We start from the raw sequence: 16646 nt of genomic DNA on the forward strand, positions 1-16646 counted from the left end.
GGAGGAGGAAGGAAAGGTTCAGGTAGCATCTAGTATTTTATGTAAGGTAGAAGTAGATTTTACCCACCCAACTTGGTCACATGCTATTAAAAAAAAAATAATCCCACTCCTAAACTCAAATGTATTTTAAAAAGTTGAAAGAGGCTACCATATAACAGGCAGAAAGCAGAAGACTGCATTTCTCATGAAACAGGGAAAGCCAGAGAACCACATCCCATTACAGTGAGCTATCACTAGCAATCTGGTCATAACTCATTAATATTCTCCTGTAAAAAGATAGCAAATTATTAGGATTTAAAAGGATTGGTATCTCATATGTAAATATTAAAAAAATAATAGCAAATAATGAATCTATAATGGCTCTCTAAGATCCCGTGTTTCTGCAGCATGGGAGTGATTTGAATGCAAGATCTGTGATAAGCAGGGCAAGAGAAACACTGCTGGTGAACAATAATTTTCAGTTTGGTTAAAGTGTTGAAAGACAGAAAGAAGATAGTTAATATGAAAATGTGCAATCTTTCAGAGTACCTTTACCTTCTCTCATTTTTCTGTCTACCTCTGATGAGCCCAGCTCACACTTAGTGGGGTTCTGCTTTCACATTTCTGTGACTACATTGGCTCAAATAAATTACATCAAACCTGCTTCTTGGTGCCATCAAAAAAAACCCCCTCCTTTTATAAGCAAATTTAACAAACACAGAGAGTCCTTTCACTCCAGGATTTCATGGGCTTAGTTAGAAAGTAGGTCCTCTGCAAAAAGGACCTATGGATTTCCTGGAACTCTGCATCTTCTTGTTAATGAAAGCCTGGGTGGATTTGCTGTGAGAAACCATCATCATAAAACTTGTTTCAATCTGCTTTAGCTCCCACAGAGGATAAAAATTATACAGTCAGAGGGACTACTCTTTTTGAATTCTATCCTGCCTTGAAACTCCCATTCCACTTAAGTCAGTGAGAATCTGACAACTGGGTGTCTGCTCCAGCAACGTCTGACCCCTCCTGCCATCTCCCCACTCAGATTATTGCCCCCAAAAGGCTGTGATGAGGCAAAGACAGCCATCTTTCCCAGGGAAAGGAAGGAACAAAGGGTGAACTAATGGTGCTGGGGTCACTCGGCTGCTCCAGTGCCTCTCCACGTGCTCAGGACACACAGCTGTGTAGCTGACAAGTCTGAAGTCTGGCTCCCCTTTTCTTTGTGAGAAGGCAGCTGTGTCTTCTCCCTGACTGCTCTGAGATGTTCCCACCAGGAACAGTCCTGCCATCATCCTTTTAGTGGCAGCACAGCCATTGAGGGACATTATGAGATGAGGTGGGATGCTGTGACAATAACACCTTCTGCAGCTTTTTATGTCTCATATCCCACACTGGAGCCATTGCCTCCCAAGCACGTCTAATACATAGATTCTGGAATAGTTAGGGTTGGAATGGATCATGTAGTTCCAACCCTGCTGGGTTAGAAGTTGGACAACTGAATACATATTTGCTTCAGCAGGCCTAAAGTCTATTAAATAAAAGATTTCTGGAGGGCTCTGCCTTTCTAAGCCTGTGATCTGATTAGAAAGCACTGCTCTTAGAACTTGCACAGAGAAAACCAGGAAGAGTTTTCCATAGTCAAATCCAGTGATTAAATCAGGAAGAAAGGAGAGTCATTTTCTGTTGAGAGCAGATGTGTATCTTTTCTACAGCCGTACCCACTATGAAATTAATTAAGAGGTGGGTAGATTTCTTTATTTCATGTGAATATAAAAGTAATAAAATCGGACTTGTTCAACATGAAAGTTCACAACCCTTCCAATTAGAAGGCAAACTTTATTTCCCAAGCTGCCATAAGGAGAAATAATTTGAAACACTCAGCAAGCCCTACTACAAAACTGAATTTTCTGTCCCTCTGTCACTTGACCAGGCACAGCATCTTCTTCTCGTCTCTCACTCTTTCCTCTCGGTCGCCTACTCTAGAGAAGCAGCTGTGACAGAGGAGGGTTCTAGGGGTCCCTGACGCCGGACTGGGGGTTTCTCGTCCCGGCGGGGGCGGCAGCGCAGCGCTTGTCCGGCAGCGGGAGCGACACCGGGAGCGACAGCGGGAGCGGAGCCTGGGACCGCCCCGGCGCCCATTGGCTCGGCGGCTCCGTATGGCCCCATAAAGGCCCCATAAAGGCGCGAGTCCGCCGGTCCATCCGCCCATCCCATCCCATCCCCGCCATGCCCTCGCCGCCGCCCGCCCTGCCCTGGCTCCTGGCCGCCTGCTGCCTCTGCGCCCTCCCGCGGGGCTCAGGTACGTGCGGGCACCGGGGAGCGGGCACAGCCCTGCAAGGGTCGGCTCCTCCAGAGGAGCCGGCTCCTGGCTGCTCCGGCATCCCAACCTGTGCCCGTCCCGCAGGGTTCCCGCAGCCCTTCTCTCGCCACCGGGACGGCGTGGAGCTGCCCCCAAACCAGGTACGGTCACCGTGTCTGACAGCGTGCGAGGGGGACAGGGAGGGCAGGGACGGGAAAGGTGGGAACGAGGAGGGAAACGCGGTAGGAAACCGGCACCGGGCCGGCAGTACCCATTAAATCCCGGGGGATCGGTGAAGGGAGGGAGGCTGGCGCCCGGCAGGTGGGACAGGTATGGGCAGCGGCAGAATAGGACACCGGGTCAGCAAAAGACAGGACAGGCTAACAAGCCAGACCCGACTTCCCGAGCAAAAACACAGGTCCGAAGGTATGATAGACACGCTTTAATGCCTGTTCTTTACTTTTAAAGCAACTGGCTCTGTGTTTCAGTCAGTGGATGGAAATGTCCGATCAACCCCAGGTAACTTGACTCCTGTAATGTGTTCGATCTGCTGAGACTCTCTCTTCCAGATACACTAATTGTCCTGTATAACCTGGAGCACCGATGTCTGCAGGTGGCAGAGCCTCCACCAGAGCACCAGGAGCTCTGGAAAGAAGAGCTGGTTTGTTGGTGCATGTGTTCTCCTCCTTGTGAAGCTAATGCAGACATAAAGAAATGCATTTTCTTTTCCTTTCATGCCATGCCAGTAGTAGGTAACACTGAAGCAAGAAGGGCTGGACAGTTCTGCAGGATTTAAAGGTCCTATTTGGTCCTGGCTTGGTGCTTAATGGATGGATGGATTTTTTCTGGGGGGCTCAGAGGAGAGGGGAGCCAGTGGAAGTTTTCACAGATGATTTCTGCTGGCACAAAGCTTACAAACACTTAAAAAGAAAAAAATCAGTATGTGAAAGATCAGATGCACTGCATTTAATATCGAGCCCAAGGGTCATTGTCAAAGCAGGGTGAAAAATACTTGCAGGATTAGGAAGCATTTGGAAATTCTGAACATTTTGTCCTGATGTTTTTCTTTCTGGAATGTTAGGGTTTTGTGAACCAAAAGTTGTGGAGAACAGTTCCTGGAGCTTGTTTTTCAGGTGTCTTACACCTCACTTCCTTTGAAGCTGTAGTTCTCATCTGATGTGATTGCATGCATAAGCAAATCCCTGTCTTGTGGCAATGGGTATGGGTCAGTGTATTTCAGTATATGATTAAAGATTATAGTACTGATTGACTGAAAGGCTTGTAGGTGTTAATGAGCATAGATTAAACATGCCACAAACCAAAGCTATCCCTAGAACAATTAGCACAGAAAAATGTATTTTAAATTTAAAAGGTTGATTGGGACCTCTTTATAGCAGACTGTATTGACAACAGTTGTATTGTGTGTATTCTACTCAAGAGTAATTTTTCGTCTCATAATAGCATCAGTAAGCTTTCCCCTGCTCTGAGTGTTTTTAGTGAACTGTGTCCAATCTAAATTGATCTGGGATCAGAGTCAAGCCTATTTTCTATTAAACCATGTACACCACATTCTCCCAGTAAATGTATCAAAGTATTGTTTTTTTTCAGATCTCCAGCACTGTTTTGGATCTCTGTTATTCCATATTCAACAGCATGCATAAAAATGAGGTAAGGTGTAATTGCTTGTTTTGTTTCAAAGCCCCCCCTTCTTAAAAATAGAAAGAAACCATTCCATGAGCATCTTTTTGACATTTCTCTCCAAACAATAACGTATAATCTAATACTGTAATGGTTTAAGAGAGGTAGGAGGGTATAAAAAAGATTTTCTTGTTAGTAGTTTGCATGTAATTCTTAGTTACTTTAAATTATTTATATGAAACTGCTGTTTTTCATTAATTCACAGCTTAAGAACCAAAACATTTACTTACAGTCAGTCAGTATTTTAACCTGACCCTCAGTTTTGAATTACACAGGGTTAAATACACTAAAAATATACATAACATTGGATCAATGATTATGCTGAACACAGAGGTGTATGAGTTGCTTTGCTGATTTTAATACTCTACTTGCATTTGGGTTTTGGTTTTTTTTCTTTTTTTTTTTTTCCTTTTTTTTTCTTTTTTTTTTTTTTGGTGTTTCTAACTCAGAGTAAAGAGATTAAGTTGAGGAGTTATTAAGTATAGCTCTTTTTTATTGGTGCAGTTATATAAGGATCCACCTCAATGTCAGTTCTGCTTTATATCACTTTTTTATTATCACCATTTCATTAAGAACCTTCTTCATAAAATTCACTCAGCCCCTGGGTATATGCTAAAAAGGCCAATTTACTTGTGGAGGCTGAGTCCTTTGTTATTTCAAAACAGGAGTAGATCCTTCAAGACAATAATAGAAAGTATTTTGAAATGCATTTCAATATCTCTTCTTGCCAGTGTCTTTAGCATATTATAATTTTGAGCATGCTTTCCTGAAGCAGTCACAAAACTCTACAGCATTGAAGCTGATTGTACAAAAAGTCCTGAATTTCAGTTGTAAATGTCTAATAAATGTTTTTGAGTTTACTATTGACTCTTATGCTTCCACAGCTTAGCCAATGAGGGAACATCCAGAATCATCTGGTAACTTCAAACAGAGTCCTATTCCTGGTTTATTATTTTAGTTACTAACTTCACAAAAAATTATGTGTCATCAAGATTGGAAGCCGAATCTCATACAATACCCTTTCAAAAATATGAGCTACACATCTGCAGTATGATTTCTAGGTGTGATCTGAGTAAAGCAGCGGATAAAATAAATTTGTGAAATACGGAAAAAGAATTATGTGAAGTTTTATCCAGCTGATCAAATCTCATATTATATGAAGTCCCACTTTCTTAGCCCACAAGGAATCTTGAGGATTTATACAAACATGAGTCTGTATAAAGTGAACCCAATGAAACAGCTATGCAATTCTACTAATGTCAGCTGAATTTAACTTTCTACATTATCCTATATTTCAGTGAATAAATTATTCAGAGTTACAGATGCTGCAGAGAAAGTAGATGATGTTTTAATGAGGCCTCAGCACTGAAAGGCAAAGTCCATGGCAATCTGGGCTTGAATGGGACTTGAACCCAACCTGGGGAGTTAGAAATATTTTGTGAGAACTATGAATATTTAACATCAATGTCCAATCACTTCACTGTGTGTTTGAAATTTCTACCCCAAAGATATTTAGAAGCTCAGTTTTTACCATATTTCTTTCACATAGTAATCTCTCACCTTTTATGAATTAGTTAGGATAGTTGAAACTGAAGGCAGTCATGAGCCAATCTCTGTGTGTAATAATCATATCAGATAATTCATATTGTCTCTCTGTCATAGTCTTCTCCTTTGCATCCTTTAAAGCACTTTGACTGAGCAAGCATTTTTTTCTTCCCTAGTATTTCTCAGCCCTGTAAGTTGATGTCAGTTGCTCTATAATTGTTGTCTTGCAGCTTGAACCAAAGAAATCCTCTTCTCATACCCTGAACCATGATTCCCTATTTTTGCTTGTGTATTTTGTCTTTTAAAATTCCTTCTCTGAAGTTCCCATCCACATGCTTTCCTGCCTTCTCACCCCATCTTCACGTTCTTTCCCCTACACGTGTTTGTTTTTCAAGCCCACTCCAGGTGACTAAACCCACTCATTGATATAGCTGTGGCTGTGTATCCCATTCCTGGCTGGCTGGGAGCATACAGCCTAGCAGCTGTGTCATGGGCAGGAGGGCTCCCAAACCAGGCTGCAGGTCCAGGGCTGCATCACATGTTGAACTTAGTCTGCTCACACAAAGTGACAGGGAAAATTTCTATTCCTTGAAGTGAGGCTGAGTAGAAAAATTAGCAATTTTCTGAAGAATGAAGAGCGCAGGGGAAGGCTTACACCCACCAATCTTTCCTGGATTAAAACCAAGGGCAGTCTGCAAGGTGAAGAGCAGCCCATTTTAACAAGGTAAGAGCTATCAGTACAATGCAAGCCTGAGGAGTGGAGCTCCAGGCTGAGCTCTGCTTCACCCCCCAGAGCACAGCTGCACTTTGCTGTGCAGCAGGGGAAGCCTGTTGAATGATGGTATTGACCAGTCACTTCCAGGCAAGGCTTCACAGCAATCTTTAAAGATCAGTTTGCTGCTGTTCTTACATCTGTCTGTGATAAGTGTACCAACCTCATCAGTATTAGAGGATGACTGTAACACACCAAAACATGCTGGCATCTCGATTAACTTACAGTGTCCACTTGCAGGAATCGCAGACTGCTTCTGCAAAGTTTACAAAGAAGGTAAGTAAATGTAAATGTGAAGACAAGCAGTGGCAGTAGCAGTGGATAGGGAAGTATGTTCTTCCCTTGTTTCTTTTAAAGCCAGCTTGGGTTTTTTCAGTGGTTGGGAAGTGATGTGTGTTGACCCTGCTTATACCCTACATGTAAAGCTTTATTTTATATCTCTTCTAAACCCTGTGAATCTTTAATTATGGTAATCTAGTTTATTTACACTAGACACAATGTCCTTCAGGCATTAATTTTTAATCAGCATTCCAGATGAATGGGCATTGGGGACTATCAACATCTTGTTTGCATGCTGCTGAAAAAGACCCCAAATTACTGATATTGTGATAGAATGGTAAAATTTGGCAACAGATCTGTGGAACTGAGTTTAAAGTTTTTTGTTATTGTTTGTGTTTGATTTTACAGGACAGTCATGGAACTCTGGGGCGGCCTTTCTTCCTTTTCAGGGTATCTGAATCTCTTCATTTTAAAGATTCTGAATCTCAGACATTGTTAAGTGTTCATGGACGAGCAGCTGTTTCACAAATTCTTGCTGTGATTGTTTTGAATGGAGGCCAAATATCCCTTGCTTGAAAGCTTAGGGAGCCATTTTCTCAAAAAGCTCTGGTTTGACTAAAAGATGACAAGATAATGAGATCTGGAGTACTGGTGGATTAAACACTTCTTTTTGCTTGAAGATATGCCTCTGTAAATGTTTTATCTTGAGCCAAATCATCCATGTGGCTTGCACCTCTGAGACTGTCAAGGTGCACTGATGCTAAATAAATTAGATCAAACATGTGCCTGAGCTAAGTGTCCACCTGATCTGAAAGGTCTGCCCAGGAAGTGAAATCACACTGCATAAAGGCAAAAAGCCAAAGCAAAATTATAACTTCTCTCACATTTTTCACCCATTGGCTTGCTGAGCTATGACATGGTCTAATGCCCAGTGTGCTGGTTTAGACACACTCTGATTAACACCAAACTAATTTTTAGGAATGTCTTCAATACATTTAAAAAAAAATACTGTAAAGTAGGTCAAGTCAGGTAACCAGAGTACCAATTCAGCTGTCATTTATGCTTTATTTCAAGTTATTTGTTATTTCAAGTGTGTCCATCTAGGTTATTTCTGTGCTGGTAATTACATGCTCTTTCTTAGGCATGTGCCCCTATGAATTTAGACCCAAATACTGAATGAGAATAATTAAAGATGGAATGTTTAACTTTTTGGGCAGAGGCTGAATGAAAATTTCTCATATTCAAAGGCATAACCCACCCTGCATGGATCCCCCTGGTATTTGACATGTTGCTTTAAAGAAAATCTCGCTGCAGTTTTATACAGTAACTTGTCTGCATGATGGGGATGTATTTTGGTGTGTTTATAAATCTGTAATCCATTGCTTTTTTACAATCATCTAATTATTATACTTTTCAGCCTCGAAATGGAAGAACTATTGAAGGCAGTGGTAAGTAGGCAACCAGAAGTGCCAAGAATTTCTTCTGCCTTTTCATTAATGATGAGCCTCATGACAAAAGAAGGTACTGAGAAGCATTGCAAACCTAGACACACACATTTCACATGGCCATTAAGATTGCCTTGACAGAAATGTAGGGTTTTTTCGTGCTCAGAGACTCAGAGTGCACACCCTTGACAGAGGAATGGCTTTCTTTGTCATGCTTACATACTCTAAAATAAAGTCAGCTGGGTTATAACATAGTAGGAAGAGAATTATGAGAGAAGAAAGGATTCGTGTTTGAGTACAAATAACAGATTTGTGTGCTTTTCTAAACTTTCAAATATTTAAATTTTCTGGCTTTAGAATCTGAAGCTATTTAATTTCTAACTTTGAAAAGAACCAGATGTACAGAACTAAGTACTAAGTCACATTCAGATCAACATCTCAACATAAAAAATGTTGCTGTGTTAATTTGTTTCAGAATACCGTGGAATGTGAAGTTCATGGATTCATTTACTGGCTCAATGACTTGGTTTACATAAAGGAAAGAGACTTCTCATTGCACTGGCTGTCTATTATGTTACTCAGTTGTCTGAAATTTGCTGTTCCATGTAATAAACTTGCAATCAGTAATTCTTTTTGTTGTCCTTTTTTTATTGAAGCCCATACTAGGCTTCCTTGGGCTATAGTCTAGCATTATCTGTTGCCAGCTGTAATCAAAGGAAATCAATCATCTCAATATTGACAATTTTCAAATGCAACAGTGAATTTTATAACATCTTCTTTAATAGGGTCATAAATGATAAGCTTGTCCTTTTGACTAGATAATATATTTCCCCATTATTTCAGAATAGGCATCCTGAACAACACTATACTAAAATCATCATGGACATTTTGATGATTTATTTTGAGTAACTAAGTGCTCAAGTATGATAATTGATGGATCTAAAGCACTTTGAAAGAAGAGGAACAAGTACTGCTGCTACATACAGATGTTATTTGATAAGATGAAGTTATTTTTTTCAGCCTTGCCTGACTGGCTATCATAAAGCACAAATGAGGCACTTTTGAGAAATATTCTGAACATCTGCCCTGTTTTTCTGAAATCATTCATTTGAAAATGTAATGCAGCTGATTGTGCTTGCACTCTATGAAGTGTTTTGGTATTTGGAGACATTTATGGACACAAAACTTTAAGTATTAAGCAGTTACTTCCTTAGGAAGAGAAGAGCACAGTAAAATTGAGGGTCTGGGGATACAAATGAGGCCACAATTCCTGCACATAGCATTGATTTCCTCAAGCTCTTTGCTATCCCTCCTTCTCTTTGGCTACTATGGCATAGTGCTGTTTTAGTTATTTTGGCACAGCCACATGTGAACCAGATTTGGAGACACCTTTGTCTTTGAAAACAAATGCTGAAGATAGCTGTGTTTTGTTGTTTTATAGGATTTTTGGTGAGGTTTTATCTGGATAAGTTCCCAGTTTGGGCTGTGTTAACAGAAGTTTGGCTGGCAGTTAGAGGGAAGAGATGAGTTGTTTGGCAATTGTTTACTGCATCTAAGGCAGAGAATTCAGTTTGTAGCCTCAGAATACTGGAAGGCCATGGAAAAAGGGGAGAGAGGGCCTCCAAGGTGGTGAAAACTCTATCACTTGCCCCTGAGGAGATGCAAGGGCAACTGGGCTGGCTCAGCCTGGAGGAGGGATGCCTTCAGGGGAATCCAATGGACCCTCCAGTGCATAAGAGGGTCATCAAGGAGACAGACATTGTTCAGTGTGTTGTGAAATCCTGCAGGAAATTATTAGCCCTTGGAAAGAGTACCAAAGGGGATGCTGGCTACTCTGGCTCCTCTGACTCCTCAGGTATCTGGAACCAGTTAGAATGTCCCTCTGGAGGGAACAACCAAGCACAACTAAGTGGTGGGGATGGACCCTGGCAATGCAAATAAATAAGACATAATGATTACAAAGGAACTGGCTTGTTTCATCTCAGAGGCCAAAGCTGAAAAGTATCTAATTTTGCTCAGTTCTCATAAGTATTCATACTGGTATTGGCTGGGATAGAGTTAATTGTCTTCATAGCAGCTTTTATGGTGCTTTTTCACATCTGTGACCAAAACAGTGTTGATAACACAGGGATATTTCAGCTACTGCTGAGCAGGGCTCACACCATCTCAAGACCTGTTTCCACCCCACCTGTGAGGTGGCTGGGGGTGCACAAGGAGCTGGGAGGTGACACAGCCAGGACAGCTGATGCAACTGCCAAAGGGATATCCCTCATTTTATGCTGTCACTCTCTGCAATGAAAGCTGGGGAGGAGAAAGGGACACACACACACTCCTCTTTGGAGTGATGGTGTTTGTCTTCCCAAGTCATAGTTAGGTGTGACAGAGCCTGGCTTTCCTGGAGATGGCTGAACACCTGCCTGCTGAGGTAAAGCAGTGAGTGAATTCCTCGTTCTCCTTTGCTTTACATATTAAACTGTCTTTATCTCAACCCACAGCTTTGCTCACTTTTACCCTTTCAATTCTCTCCCCATTTTGCTGGGGAAAGTAAACAAGATGGATGAGGTTAAACTGAAGCAGCACTGTACCATAGGCAACTCATGCTGTGCTCTCACAGTCAGCAAAGGCTTCCTTCACCCCCAGCAGCCTTCAAGAATAACATCTATTTGGGCCTTGAAACTTAAATAAGGTTGATAAATAGGTGGTAATTTGCAGGTGATAACCTACCTTAGGTTCCTCAGTCTGTAGTAACTGTGGCTCCTCTGTAAGAAGCACAGAAGAGCTCTTGTTCACTGCTTACTGCAAACCTTTGCTCCCTGGAGCCATTCAAATGTCACCTGTGAAACAGGAGAAATTAATAATAGAGAAATGCAAAAGTCATCTCTGGCCTGAAACTCTTTCTGAATATCCCATTGCAAAACTCATAGCAGAAATTCAGGAGTGCAGACACAGGTGACAACAACAATTAGAAGCACAGAAATATTTCTGTAAGAAAAAGAGGTGAAAGCTCAATTCTCACTTTCAGGCAGAGAAGAGACAAATCAAGAGTTTCATGACAAGGTATACAAAATACTGAGTGTGTTTAGAAGAGCAAATTGGGTACTTATCCATCCTCTTCTCATAAAAAGCAGCAAGAAGGGACACTCAATTACACTGAGAAGCCACGTGTTTCAGCTGCAAAGGGAAAACTGTTTTGCACTTAATCAACTCCTGAAACTAGTTGCCACAGCTTAGAGCATGTGGTTAAGAACAGCTTGGAAAGGCAGGAATGTTCAGGAGTGCACACCTCTGTGCTGCCTCGACTCAAAAATCACTTCAGGCTGGCCTAGGACCTTAAAAGCCTGACTTACTGCGGATGGGCTCAGCAAGGCACTGCTCAGCAGAGCACACAGCAAGGGAGCTGGAAATGCACTTGTCCGTGGGGGAGCAAGTGCTGCCCAGCCTCATGACATGCTGCTCACCACAGAGACAGAGCACGAAGCACAAGAGGAAAACCTTGGGGTTTTACAGCTTCACTCCCTTCTCAGCTGCCACAGGGAAGAGCTCAGTTAGAAAATCTTCAGGTGATGGCAGCTGGGAGGCTGCAGAACAGCCAGCATTCAGAATGGCCTTGGCAAAGATACAAATGCAAAAAAATATGTACAGCTCACTGAGGATGAAAGGAGGTGATTGCACATGGTGAAGAATAATCAATTGCAGCTTTGCAGCAAAGGGGATGGGTAACTGTACACACTCAAATATCATAGTGTTGAGGAGAACACAAAATACAATGTGGAATGAATAAGAAAGCATAGAGACTTATATGGAAGGTGTTGCATTGCTCAGTATAGGTAAGGCTTCATGTACAGAGCAATACAGGAGAAGAGGGCAATAACCAGCAAACAGGAAAGGCAGAGGTCAAGGAAAGTTGGAACTTGGATGAAGTGAGGTTGATTTGCAAGAAGGAAAGTGTGAAGAGAGGAATGATAAAATGCTTCATTTTAAACTAACCATTCCTGTCAGCATTCATCAATGCCTGTGTTTAATTATTTGCTGGGATTTTAGAGTCGAGCAGTGATCCCAGAATATCTACTGGTTGCTAATGTGGAGATCACTCTTTAGACTTACTTACCTGTTCCAGACAACTCCCACATTGCAATTGCCATCCCTCTACCTTTTTAAACAGGGTGGAAATATATCTTTGACTGGGCTGGACTGCACAAAAATGTCTTTATTGCTCTGATAGATTTCTGTACTAGAAGGACAAGCTACCAAGTCTCCTTCAGTCATTTCTGGATCAACTTTTTCCAGTGTATAAAACAAAAAATTTGACTGATCTTATAGCAGGTTATGATTCATCGCCTAAAATTTTGACATTTCTCTAGTGCAAAGAACATTGTACACCAAACACCATCTCCCTATTAGCATACAACCTGCTGAAAGATCAATATAAGAAGTCTGAATGACAACATAAGGCAAACTTGAAAGAAAAGCATTTTGGATATATTTACTACAAAGCTTCTGCACCCAGGGATTACTACACAGCTATCTGGATAGTACCTGCTGGATTATGGCACTGAAATACAGGCTTCTGGAGTATAGCTGTCTAAACATCAACCAGAAAAATGCCTAAATATGGACTAGAACTTCCAGTAGAAAATGCAAAAATGTAGAATGTGCATGGACTGACCTAAGAGCACCCAGAGGCAATTGTGTGATCCATCTGAGCCTCATTCAACACAGCACCAAGGTTGTATTTCCTCTCATGACCCTGGTATGTACTGATGTGCCAAGCCACCTACCCTGCTAGGCAGTATGGCCTCTCCAGGAACTACACCAGAGACTCTGCTACATGAAAACACATCAAAAGTAGCCTTTCACTATCAGTAGTCTTATACAACATATCTTCCTTCATTTTCTCAGCTCTGTATAGTCTACATAGTTCCACAGACTATGTATAATCTCAGATTACAACCCAAATTCACTATTCTGTGGCTGTCAAAAGAGTGGCACTTGACCTCCAAGAGGACAACAAGGTGTTCAGGAATTGCAGTATTGGGACCCATTAGCAGAGGGCAACACAGCATAAAATTTGGGATGTTGAAAGCAGAGGCACTCTGGGTCCTACCCCTCCCCACCGTGCGCTGGGCTTGACCAGCTCGGGTAGTGAATGAGTTCAGACCCTGTACATCCCTTGTGCTCAACAAGACAAGACTCTCCGAGGCCATAACTTGGGATGTTTCCTCTCCTTACACAGAAAGTGAAGGTGACAGAAAATATCAAGCTTATAAACACACAAATCACAGTGCAGAGTGAACTACAAGCACTCTGCACAGCTGAGGTATCAGTCAACAGCATCCAGTCCTCCAGACAGGTAAAAGAAGAGTTTTCCCAGGCATCATTTCACCCCCATGCTTCCATCTGCCCACCACTTCATTGAATTGTGGAGAACCATGTACAGACATTAATGGGTGTTATTGAAGACATCTGTTTTCCTTGACACCCTGGCACCATGGCATAACTGAGTTAGGAAAGTAACACCAGATCAAGATAAATGTGTTTTGCAGCTTTGGTAACAAGAGAGATGCCAGAGGAGCTGTGTTTTGAATGGGTTTTTTTGCTTTGATTTGTAACTAAATCACATACCAGCCTCAGCTACAGGTGACTGAGCTCAGTTGAAACCTACAGCATGAGACACGAGAACTAGTCATGTGCAAAAGTACCATGCAATTAATGTCTTCTTTAAGTAAATTAGCACTTTGGTGATCAAGAGAACAAGCAAAATTATTTCTATTGTATTTGTAGTGGCTCTCCTATATTGTATTACAATAGAAAAAAAAATAAAAATCACAAAAAAAAAAATCACAATTTCATTAGAATGACCTAGGGGTACACTTTCCATACTTACTAAGCACTTTATTGAACAGGGGCTTACCTGTGGGTATGAAGCTAAGCATCTCCACTACTAAGACGGCACCTATCTTCCCCCTTACTTACTTAGCCTTGATATTTGCTAGGATACTCTGTGCACTTCTGTTCAAAATCATTGTACCTATTAATCAACCTGGATACAGCTCCAACCTTCTAAGGAAGCCAAGTATTCATGATCCAGATATTTGTCTGAACTTGTTCCCAGTGCCTAAGTTTAGAACAAATAATGACATGAATGACCATAACAGACCAGTAATATTTGTTGAGAGTTTACCTTATAATCAAATAAGAGACTTTATCCTTGGAAAAAAAAACTTGTTTTATGATTACAGGCATGCATCATTAACAGTGTAATTTGTGCTATTCCAGTAAATGTTTAAGGACTCCTCAGCATATTTCACAAAACTGGGTGCCAAAACTAAGTTCTCAGTTTCTGTGTTGCCCTCTCAGAGGGGCAACAATGCAAAGAAAAAAAACAAACCAAAACCACCCACAACAAAACAACTTTTCTCATTGTTCTAGCCCCAGGTTTCTGAGGATCTGTAAGTGTTGTAAGGCACCACCGAACTGCCATAACTCTGTTTATTTCCTCTTCAGCAGCAGAACATTTGATCTGTTGGTGGCACCTGCCAGAGCTGCTCCAAAGCTTAATGAACTGTATCAGCTTTTAACAAGTGTTGTGGAAGAAGGAAAATAACCAGAAAATATCAGTAGCTCTGTTGTGTAAGTAACAGGACAGCAGGTATAAACATAGAGCCAGAACAGCTAGAAAGCATCCTGACAGTCCCCTTGTTCTACAAGCTTTATAGAGCAAACAAAGGAGTTTCACCCAGATCTTCCTGTCAAAACAGGAAACACACTTTGCTTTATTCTATTGTGAAATACTACCTCACACAAATTTTACACTTGCTTCCTGCTGACATTTATGCTGCTCTTTCCTTCATGGTCTGTATCTATTCTCCCATTCTATTTTTTCAGCATTTTCATCTCCATTCTCACATTTCACAGTGTCTCACTCACCACTTCAAAACTATTTCTCTCAATTTTGCTTGACCCTTCTCTCCTCCTGTTGCCCCAGTACAGTATCCAGACACAGAGAAAAAAGGCAGTGAATATGCTCTGAGGAAACACATCCTATAAGCACATAGCAGAAGAGGCTCCATTGAGAGGACCTGTTGATTGTTAATTACAGTCCAAATAAGTTAAATGCCCCTAAATATAGAAGGGCACTTTTTTTTTTTTTTTCCTTTAAAAGGGGCAAAAATGACTTCTTAAAATTTATGGATCCATAGAAGAAAATCAACAGACTTTGGATGGGAGAAAGAGGAAATAGACCACTTCTCAAGTTCTTGTTAAGTTTGTACAATGGAAAAACACTGAATTTTTTCATCTGTGTTGACAGACCACATGGTTCCACCAGTTTCTGCATGCTTGGCCCTGATAGAGACTTAATGAAATGATGGAGCAGTCTAAAGAGAAGTAGATGCTCACTACAGTTTTATGAGCAATAAGGCTTTAAAAGAAACAGGCTTACTAACCTCTAAAGCCGAGTTAAACAATTAGTCCAGTGCTCTGAGGCACTGAACTAACTGCACCATGAATCTGCTAGATGGAAGAAAAGTTCACAGGAAGAGCAGTGTGTGTCTTGACTCCTCTCCCTGCTTCACAACACTTACCTGCAACATGTTTTCAAAAGTAAGCATGGACCAGACTTTTAAGAAAGGTATTCAGGTACTATGCGAGGCTATTTTTTAGATTTTATTTTCTCTGTACTTCCATCCATGACAAAAGAGACAAGGATACCAGTGCTGCATTCTAGAAACTTTATTATTACATGCTTTAAAAAATTCCTTTAAAATGAGCAGACAAAATACTTGACAAAGGAGTAGACACATACAAATCAGTGGTACTGAGGCACATCATCCATGAGTGCAGAGACCAGACCAGAAAAGGCAAGTTTCACTGGCTACCACCATATTCTTGGGAAGAAGAAGCATCCCCACCAGTTTTCTTCACCAAAGTCTTCTTGGGAAGGAGCTGAGCAAGGATATTTGGCAGAACCCCACCTTCTGGAATGGTCACACCAGCAAGGAACTTGTTCAGCTCATCATCATTTCTCACAGCCAGCTGAATGTGCCTGGGTATGATCCTTGTCTTCTTGTTTTCACGTGCAGCGTTGCCTGCCAGCTCCAGGACCTCTGCTACCAAGTACTCCAGCACTGCAGCCAGGTAGATGGCAGCACCAGAGCCAATCCTGTCAGCGTACTTCCCTCTTCTGAGGTGTCTGGAGACACGACCCACAGGGAACTGCAGACCTGCCCTGGCTGACCTGCTCTTTGAGGTACTTCCAGAGGTGCCAGCCACTGCCTGTTTCTTCCCACGTCCAGACATTCTGACAGGCAAGGAGACAGAGGGATGGAGGCCTTCAAAATACTCAGGTGCTTGTGCTGCAGTTAATGGATGGCAAGAGGGAGAAACAGCAAGGTCAGTTCTGCTCTTCCACATCAAGGAGAAAGCTAATTCTTTTCTCGAGGAAAGAGCTCACCACACACCACAGTTCATCAACAGCACAGCCAAAATTTTAACAGCTAGTGCCCTTTTACAGCCTGCCTTTTAGGAGAAGGATCTCATTGCAAAACCTGTCAAGGGTTATTGAAGTCAGATATGAAGGGCTCAAATAAAGAGAGGCTGTACCCTGCCACTTGGAATATGTTTGAGACTGAGGCAC

The 16646-nt window shown here is 41.7% G+C and overlaps 2 protein-coding genes across 2 annotated transcripts; one reads left to right on the plus strand and one right to left on the minus strand.

The window, feature by feature from the left end:
* The first annotated feature begins 2191 nt into the window (after positions 1–2191).
* On the plus strand, positions 2192–8503 carry NMS (neuromedin S). Its single transcript, XM_056491865.1, has 8 exons — positions 2192–2272; positions 2378–2433; positions 2741–2791; positions 3881–3940; positions 6528–6563; positions 6975–7016; positions 7984–8014; positions 8487–8503. Exons 1-8 carry the CDS (start codon positions 2200–2202, stop codon positions 8501–8503), a joined length of 366 nt encoding a protein of 121 aa, XP_056347840.1. The 5' UTR covers positions 2192–2199.
* A 7225-nt stretch (positions 8504–15728) lies between these two features.
* Positions 15729–16309, minus strand: LOC130254047 (histone H2A, sperm-like). Its single transcript, XM_056493218.1, has one exon. It carries the CDS (start codon positions 16307–16309, stop codon positions 15878–15880), a length of 432 nt encoding a protein of 143 aa, XP_056349193.1. The 3' UTR covers positions 15729–15877.
* Positions 16310–16646: the final 337 nt, after the last annotated feature.

Source organism: Oenanthe melanoleuca, chromosome 1, assembly GCF_029582105.1.
Source record: "Oenanthe melanoleuca isolate GR-GAL-2019-014 chromosome 1, OMel1.0, whole genome shotgun sequence".
Lineage (NCBI taxonomy): Eukaryota > Metazoa > Chordata > Aves > Passeriformes > Muscicapidae > Oenanthe > Oenanthe melanoleuca.

What these genes read in the sequence shown, in the direction of transcription:
- LOC130254047 (XM_056493218.1), bottom strand. Translation starts at nt 16,309, where the DNA reads ATGTCTGGACGTGGGAAGAAACAGGCAGTGGCTGGCACCTCTGGAAGT.
- NMS (XM_056491865.1), top strand. Translation starts at nt 2,200, where the DNA reads ATGCCCTCGCCGCCGCCCGCCCTGCCCTGGCTCCTGGCCGCCTGCTGC. An exon ending in CGCCCTCCCGCGGGGCTCAG is followed by an intron (nt 2,273 to 2,377) that starts GTACGTGCGGGC and finishes CCCGTCCCGCAG; the next exon opens with GGTTCCCGCAGCCCTTCTCT. An exon ending in AAATGTCCGATCAACCCCAG is followed by an intron (nt 2,792 to 3,880) that starts GTAACTTGACTC and finishes GTTTTTTTTCAG; the next exon opens with ATCTCCAGCACTGTTTTGGA.